This window comes from Belonocnema kinseyi, chromosome 6 (assembly GCF_010883055.1).
Source record: "Belonocnema kinseyi isolate 2016_QV_RU_SX_M_011 chromosome 6, B_treatae_v1, whole genome shotgun sequence".
NCBI classification, from domain to species: domain Eukaryota; kingdom Metazoa; phylum Arthropoda; class Insecta; order Hymenoptera; family Cynipidae; genus Belonocnema; species Belonocnema kinseyi.
The window spans coordinates 80528405-80537775 of NC_046662.1; the positions used below are offsets into that span (position 1 = coordinate 80528405).

Below are 9371 nucleotides of genomic sequence, written 5' to 3' on the forward strand. Positions count from 1 at the left end.
ATGTTAAATAAGTTGATATCAGGCAAGGGTTGATCCTTCACAGTTGTCGACATGTTTATGAAGTGAAAATTTGCATCACTGGCATTATTTTGAAATTTATTTACCTCAGTGCATGATTTTTCGTCATTTTTTGAGGTTATGGCTCAACCATGGCGTGATGGGTGATTTTTGATACCGAATCTGAATTCAGCGCCCCAAAATCCATAGGAATACGTGTGTCTTGTTACCAGATCCGCACACTTATTTTTTTTTTTGTTTGGCTGTGTAATTGATGAAATTTTTCGGATGGTTTGATATGGAATTGTTCAAGCGCGAAAAGTAAGCAGTTTTAAACGAGTATGAAGTTTGCTGTACGAAGATCAGCCCATGGCAAGTATTGTGAACTTTACAAAAGTTACAACTGCCTTCTTTCAGCGTCAGTTGCATACAATAATTTTGGTAACTTCAGAGAATTTTCGATTTGAGAAGCAATAAAAAAAAATATTCCGGACATTTTTGAAATTTATAGTAAAATTACCTAATATTTTGAAAAATTTTTAAGTATCAAAAAGTACGAGACATTTTGAGTAAATTTATAAATTACCGAAAATTTTTGTAAATTTAAAGCATCTAAAGCTTTTTGGATGAAATCCAAAAAGTTTCAAACTTCTCGAAAACTTGCGGTAATTTATGGACATTTATGGTAGGTTATAAGTAATTTATTGTAATTTATCAGTAATTTTTGGTAACTTATTACTTCGACTGGTCCAATTACTATTCATCTCATAATGAAGTAAGTTATGACCCCCGCAGTCCTAAAAAGTAATTCTATGAAAATTCGCAAGCGCTACAGCTAGAATCAGTAATCTTGCTAAAAGTGCGCAAAGGTAGCGGATGGAAAAACTCTTTTTATAAATGTTTATTGCATGCGTTACAAAAAATATTTATAAACTAACCGTTGTAAAACGTATTCAATTCTGCATTAGGATCAAAACTTGAATCAATGAAAAGTGACTGATTGGAAAACATTTTGACCAATTCAAATAATGCGGATTTGACGACTGAGAAATCAGTTAAAAGGACTTTTCGAATCAGCCTATTCAACTCACTGATGAAATCAGTCACCTTAAATTATACAAAAGTTGAGTTCGCAACAAAAAAAAGATAAATTTTCAACCGAAAATGGAATAGATAAAGTTCTAATTTTCAACAAGAAATATGAGTTTTTTACAGGTTAACTTAAATCTTCGTAACATATGTGGGTTGTTTACGACCCAGTCAAATTTTCCCGCTTAAGTATCTCTGAAACCCAATGATGTTCGGGTTTGACCCCCCTCCCTAAAAAAACTTCTTGGTATTGGGAACTGAACTACAAAGGCACGCTTCAATTGATCATTCTGTTTCCGAGGAAGAAAATTTTCAAATTAAACTTGTGCCTTAAACGACCCACTCGTGTGACCGCGTTAGTGTTTCGCGACGATTTGGATGAATCCTCATTTGCATACGAGGTTCGAAAAAAGAAAAAAGGTGTGCGATATGCCCGTCTCAGGATGATAAAAATCCTCGTATTCTTACGCGATCTGTGAAAAGCCGGTGCGTGAAGAACATCGCACGAACTTCTGTAAAGATTGCGCTGCTTGAATTATTTACTCTCATATAATTTTTCTAAACATTTTATTTAAGTTTCTAAGGAAACTTAGATATTTGTATAATAACTAAGTATTGATTTTTAAAAGAAAAGTGGATTTTTCATTTAAGTGTGCAAATAAATATACTTTTTGGAACTGGAAGACATATGAATATATTTTTCTGACAGGTCATGATTTGATCTTTAAAAGCCTAAAGTGCAGTTTCTTAATATTTATTTATTGCAAAGATATGAATTAGTTAACTAAGTTTTCCTTCTCTCAAGTTTCTGTGTATATTTAGATTATCATTTTGAAATAAGTGACATATTTAATTCTAAAACCAATTGGAATATGTAGGAGGAATTCCGAGGAATACACATGCGTTTTTCCAGATTTTTAAAAAGCTTTTATGATAAAATAAAGAACAGCCGGACATAAGCGACCCACCTGTGTGACGGAAGCAGCAAAAGAAAACCTGTGTGACGAAGTGTTAGTTTCCAACAATACAAGAAGTTTCAACCAATAATTTCAATTGTAAACTAAAAAATATTAATTTTTAATTAAAAAAGACGAAATTTCCACCAAATTGCTAAGCTTTCAACTAAAAAAGATCAATTTTTAACCAAAGAGATGAATTTTTAACTGAAATGATAAATCTGAAGCCATAGAAATAAATTATCAACAGAGTAGTTCAACTTTTAACAAAGTAATTGAATTGTAAAACAAACAAACAAAAATTTTGCACCGAGAAGATTAATTAATTAAAATAAATATCACTTTTCAAAACAAAAATTAAATTGTTAAAATTTTATTTCAATTAATTCGTTTTCAATACGAAAAACAAATTTATTACCAAAGAATTAAATTTTCAACCAAATAATAAAATATTTAACCAGAAATATTAATTTTCCACAAAACAATATATATTTTTTTACTGAAAAAGTACAATTTTCAAGCAAGTATGGTTGCATTTTTACTACAACAATATAAATTTTCAACGAAAAATTATTTATTTTCCACTAATAAAAATTATTATAATAAACTTATTAAAAACAAAATTTTTCAAATCAAAATTGTCTAACCAATTTAGAAATAAAAATTCTTCATCATTATGAATAGCGCAATTTTAGCGAATTTTCCGGCGAATAAAACTTGTTTTGACAAAAATCTCCATTTTTTCTGTACTTAAGTTAAACTCATCAAAATTATTTATCATGAATTATTATCTGAAGGAGTAAATAGTTTCTTCAAGACGTAACAATGGACGTTTATTTATTTTTCAGAAAAAAGCGATTGCAATACCAACGAAAGAAACGTTCCTATTAGGAGGAGAATGCAGCAAAGATCGAGAGTGTGAAGGCAGTATAATCAACAGTCGCTGTCACTTGGGTTATTGTCGGTGCCTTCCCTATTTTGCTGAATATAATGGAACCCACTGCTTAAAATGTGAGTTTCAGATAAGAGATAGAAAAAATAATTTTTAAATTTGAATATAACATGATATTGTTCCATATTTGGTACTAACACTATATGTAGTAGCTTTACTGCAGGCGGAAGTATAGTAAAATTCGTTCTACTCTATTTAAATCAGTCAAAAATTAACTGTTCAAATAAATCAAGCATTCATTGACTGAAAATTCAATCATTCCTATTGAAAAAACAGTCGTTGTGAAACAGATTAATTTTCAATCAATGGAAGTGAGTCATTTTCAGTCATTGAAAATGACTGATTCGTAGGCTATAATAAAATATTAAAATTGTATTTCTAAATTAAAAATCCGAATTAAATTCCCAAAGTTAATAAATAATTAAAATTAGTCACAACTGACTGATTAACACATTGAATTTCATGGACTAGATCAATCAAAATTTCTAATTTAGTTGGTGTAAGTTACAAATTACGTGATTCAAAATAACTTTTTTAAGGTTATTTAAAATTACTGATTCAGTCACTGGCCGTTACTGATCAGAACAATTTGCTTTTTTTTATATAAAGTAAATCTTCTTGCTTAAAACTTAATCTTTTTGGTTGAATTCGACTGTTTTTGATTAAAAATTAAAATATTTTAGGCTGAAATATAAAATTTTAGATTTTTTGTTGAGAACTCATATATTTTTAAATTGAAAATTCAACTACTTAGTTCAAATTTGAACTATTTAATTCAAAATGAATTTTTCGGGTAATGATTTATTATTTTAGTTGAAACTTCATCTGTTTGGTTGAAGATTTCACTATGTTATTTAAACCTCGTTCTTGTTTTTCTGTTTGTTGTTGCAGTTTTTTTATGTTAATAATTTATCACTTTAGTTAAAAATAACTTCACAGCTTTTTTGAAAATCTTTTTTGGTTGTAAATTAATTTTTTTTAACTGAAAATTTATCTATTCTATTTTTTGTTGAAAAATGATCTTCTTATGTTAAAAATTCAACAGTTGAATAAAATTTTATGTACTTTCATATGTCATCATTTTATTGTTTTTGATTAACTTTAACTCTTATTTTTTTTAAATAAAAATTTTGTGGTTGAAGTCTGAACTGTTTTTCATTTAAAATTGAAATCTTGTTCCGTAGAAATATCAACTATTATATTTGTTTATTGAGAATTCAACTTTTTTTATTCAAAATTTTACTATTGACTGAATGTTCTTTTTTGAATTGATTCGTTCGCATTTTTGGTCGAATATTAATATTTTTGGCCGTAAATTAATGATTATTTCTTTTAATTTAACTAGAGTAGGTTAAAATTTAAACTGCTTTGATAAAAATGCATTATTTTGGTTAATTATTCATTATTTCAGATGGAAATTCCTCTGTTAGTTGAAAAGTCAGCAGTTTGGTTGAAGATTCGCGTAATTTCTTACACATTCATCTTTTTTGGTGGAAAATTTTTTTTGGCGGATTCATTTTTTGGTGCAAATTAACCTACTTTGTTGTTAGTTTAAATGCTTTATTGAAAAATTATTTTTCGTTTTGTAAATGACTTATCATTTTAGTTAAAAATTTATCTGTTTGGTTGAAAACTGAACTATTTTTATTAAAATTCATGAAATTCATATTTCTTAATTAAAAATTCAAGTTCAAGGTTGACAGTTGAACTTCTTTATCAAAAATTCTTTTTTTGTCAATTACGTAAAATAAAAATTAATCTATTTCATTTTCGTTCGAAAAGTGATCCATTTCAGATGAAAATTCAAAACAGGCTGGTTCATTTAAAATGACTAATTCCGTCAGTGAGTTGAATTGACTGATTAAAGATTTTAAAAATAACTTCTTAATGATTGGTCAGTCACTTTTGCATGATTTAAACTTTCGATTTAAATAACATTTTCTGAAATTATAATGTTACATAAGAGACATTTGGATGAATATGGAACTTTTCTATTTTTTCTAGTTAGAATATAAAAATTCTTTAAAATTAATTTCAATGTTTTCTTCTTCAAAAATTGCCGTCATTCTTCCATCTATAATGACTAACTTCCATTAATTATTGTAATAAATATAACTACAAAAATAATTTCGAGTCTGTTTAAATTAAAAAAAATTGTTTAAATTTACAAAAATCACCCGAGATATTAATGACCGTATGTATTCCGTATGTATGTATCTAAACTAACTAAAATTATTTGTTAGTAGGCTAAAGTAAGAAAAACATTTTTTATCGTGATATAAACAATAATACAGACAGTGTGTATTAATGACATAAAAACGTCATTCATGCGTGTTTTGCTCAGTAGCTGATATTTTCATATTATTACATTAAAAAGAAAATCTCTTATGTACGGCAGTTCTGATCTCCTACTATTTTCACCTATATAAGGTTTATTTAAACATTTGAATTTTATCAAATGAACAACAGAAATTTTTATAGATTATTCACTGCCTTTCTTCCTTAAAAAATAATCATCTTAAGTATTAGTGTTTTGCAGTAAACATGGATATTGCATTTTTTTAAATTAACTTCTAATAAATCTCATGAATGCGTTCAGTATAATAATGTTAGTACCTAAATGATGCGAATGATTATTATGTACTAAGGTTGTTTTTATTCCATTTACATTTTCTTTTATAATTTGAATATCACTTAATTTTTAATTTCTATCATCTAATCCTTTTATTAAACCAACTTAATGAGAAAATAAATGATTTAAATTGTAATTAAGATGTATTTCTGAACAAAAGAGTTATTTGTACCAATCGGTTAAACCATGTGTAAACAACCAAATAAATTTACACTATTGGCCAATTGGGTACCCGGGTACCCATGTACGAATTTGTAGGTAAAATTCCACTGTAACTTACAGTTTTTGAATTTATTAGATGCATATTCATTTATTTATGGATAACGAAGGTATTTTAAGCTAAATACAATTGTAGAATTATGTACAATGAACTGTAAAATCCAAAGTCAAATATAAAACGCGGACAGCTGTACCGTGAATTTCTTCATTTTGTGAAGTTCAGATGTGTTGAGTTGAAAAAGTAAACAGAAAGAAGGATCTTTATACTTTTTTATGCCTAAGAAACATCCTAGAACCCCTTTAAAACGTATTTAGAAATTTGAAAACCTGTTATGTTTAGTGTCTATCGTTTACGCAAAGAAGTAAAACGTCTAACCTATTCTAGTGTAACTTCGGACAATCGGTACAGTCAGCTCGAGTATTGGTAGATATTTTCGTGTGTTCTTGTGTTGCTAATTTTTTAACGTCTTTTATAAACTGATTATTTATTTTCCATTATTCTTGATTATAAAATAACGGAAAATAGTTTGAGTTTGCGCATTTTGCGGAATGCGAAAAGATGGAAGAGATATCGAGATCGTGATTATTATATTTATTTTATCTGATAAATAAACAATTGAAATGAATATTGTTTAGTATAAAATATTTTTTTGATCTTATTTACCCCAATTTTCTATGAAAAGATTCCAATTTCGTGATAAATTACGTAAATTCCATTATTTTTGTATGCGGGTACCCGGTTCACGTTCATTAGTGAATTTAATGCAATCTCTATTCTAATTAAAACATTGAAAACAGAAATTTTGTCAGAAGTAACAATTGCTAGAATGTCATCAACATATTGTGTGAATTCTAATAATTAAAAGTTCTTTTTCAACTTCTTGTAACATCATAAATCTTAAACTGCTTAAGATAAAGCAAAGCCCGCAGAACAACCCAATTAAAACAGTTCTAGGGGCTATTAGCAATTTATTCTTAGTTATTTTGGTTAAGTTATGAATTAAAATTAGTTTTTCCTAAATACAAATAAAGCACGAGCTAGTGGGGTGCTATCGAAAATCGGCATAACGTCTAGCAAATTTATTAACCCTCATGCGGGCACGCCTTTTTTTATCACTTATTTTACAGCTCAATATCTCACCGTAAACCTTTTTAATCGGGATTATTTTTCAAAGAATCGTAAAAACAGAGGTTCAAACAATAGATAACATTTATTTAATTTCGAACGATATATAAAATAGATAGACAATAAATAGTCTAATAATAGTTGGACGATAGACTACCGCCCACGCTTCCGCTTGAAGATTAAATGGACTTTAGGTACATGGATGATTTTTAGAATATCTTCAAGTTTCTAACTATATTATATAAACCAACTAGTATTTATAGAAACTTGTTTCAAAATATTTGAAATATATTTCAATAAATTGTAAGTAGGAGGACCAATTATAGAAACAATCAGTCTTCAATTTGAGTTTGGTTTGTAGATTGTTGGGATACCATAAGCTTCTGCTATAACACCATTGTGTGATTTTAAATGGTATGCACAATAATAATAATTGATTAATCTTTGGTTTCCCCATCTAATGTCTATATTGTAACATTTATTTTTAGTTGTTGGAATCTTACTTGTTTTTATGCTTTTATGTTTTTAGACAGAATATCATTCTTAAAATTTTATTTGCAACTGTTTTAATGTAGTCTTCTCTATTAGCTGCAACAGTTGAAATTTGTTACCTAAAGCTGAAGTTAAAGTTCAAGAATGGACCTACTCGTTTTTATTTTTATGCATCCAGAAGGTAAATTTAAAATGATTTTTTCCTTATTACAGCAAATCTTCTTGGCCAGGATTGTGTCATTAAAGAACAATGCTCATTAAAAGTAGCAAATAGCAGCTGTCTCGCTGGGGTATGCAGGTGCGAAGAAGGATTTCTACAATTTCGAAGACACACATGTTTAGGGCGTAAGAATTAATTTTTTTCTAGTATTTAAAACAACTCTAACAATCTTAATAATCGTGAAATAAATTCGCGTTTTTATTTCTGAAATATTTTTCTTGATAAAATCGAAATTATGATACTCACATAAATTCTTGCGGTCTACGTTATCCACCGTAATGCACAGCGCGGTTTCTGTGGTGTGTCAAATTGCCAATTCAACCACCAATATTTATTGGTTGAAGCAATCTTGTGGTTTATAAAAGTACATGATTTTATATAGTGGAAAAGAACCGTTTTGGCTTATAACAGTAAATAACGAAGATTTTTAAAAATGTTGAAAACATTATTTTCGGTAAGGGAGCGTCCATTAATTATGTAAGGCTTCTTGGAATCGGAGAGGTGGTAAATAATTAATTATTTTGTATGTTTTTTATTATGCAATGTTTTATATTACATGTGGCCAATAAATATAGAGTAGAGGAATTAAACCGTTTTTAAAATTTGGTTAATACCTTTAATGAAATCTCATAAAATCCCTAAAAATTTTTGCAATCCTTTGAAAACCCGTGAATTCGTTTGAAAATATAAAAATTTGTTAAATCATTTGAAATTTGTATGAAATCCTTTGAATTCCATGGATATTGTTTATAATCTCTCAAAATCATTTTAAAATTATGAAGTTCCCTGGACATCCCTTCAAACCCTTTAAAACTGAAAAACTGGGAAATCGCTTAAATACATCAAAGTCCCATAAAAATCACTTATACTAATAAAAATTCAAGAAAATACTTAAAATCTCTAATCTCTAAATCGAGATCCCTTGAGGTTTTTGAAATCCCTTTCAAATTAATTTTAGTATTTAAAATAATAATATTTAAAATGATGAAATATTTTAAGAGTAATTAAAATTCTTTATAATCCTTGAGAATCTTTTATAATATTCTAAAATCTTTTGAAATTCCGATAAATCTGTTGAAATCTTATGAAAATCTCTAAAATCCATGCATGTACTTTGAAATGTTTTGAAAACTCTTTAAATCTCTCCGTTAAAATCAGTTCTTCGAAATTCCAATAAATTCCCTGATATCTTCCAAAATGTGTAGAAATACTTACGTATCACATGAAATCTTTTTAAATCCTTGAAAATCTAGTGAATTATTTTGAATAGTTTCGAAATCTCTTAACCTCCATTAAAATCTGTTTAAATCCCTTTAAATCATTTGAAATTCAGTAAAGTCTGCGGAAATATGATTAAACTCCTTGAAGTCCCGCAATACTTCTTCGAAAATTGAAATTTTGGAATCGTTTGAAATACCATACAATTTTCGTAATCCGTTGAAATCTTTACAAATATCTTGAGACCTCATGAAACCCCTAAAAAGATTGGAAAAATACGTTAAATTCCGCAAAAATGTTTCAATTCTTTGAAATACTTTAAAATCCCTTGAAATCTGTTGAAATACTTCCAAATCACTGAAAATTTTTTATTATTATTATTATTATTATTATTATTATTATTATTATTATTATTATACCATTAAGCCATTTCCCTTTCGGGGTAGGCGTGACTCACTCGGCAGGGGAAA

General features: G+C 27.9%; 2 protein-coding genes across 2 annotated transcripts in view; one reads left to right on the plus strand and one right to left on the minus strand.

Annotated features, from left to right (window-relative positions):
• The window catches only part of LOC117175475 (low-density lipoprotein receptor-related protein 1B-like), a 26759-nt gene extending 26198 nt beyond the window's left edge, over positions 1–561 (minus strand). The window contains exon 1 of the mRNA XM_033365182.1: positions 555–561. Within this exon, the coding sequence (XP_033221073.1) occupies positions 555–561 (7 nt within the window). The remainder of the gene's footprint in view (positions 1–554) is intronic.
• Positions 562–767: 206 nt separating this feature from the next.
• The window catches only part of LOC117175476, a 12458-nt gene continuing 3854 nt past the window's right edge, over positions 768–9371 (plus strand). The window contains exons 1-3 of the mRNA XM_033365183.1: positions 768–772; positions 2860–3053; positions 7677–7808. Of these exons, the coding sequence (XP_033221074.1) occupies positions 768–772; positions 2860–3053; positions 7677–7808 (331 nt within the window). The remainder of the gene's footprint in view (positions 773–2859; positions 3054–7676; positions 7809–9371) is intronic.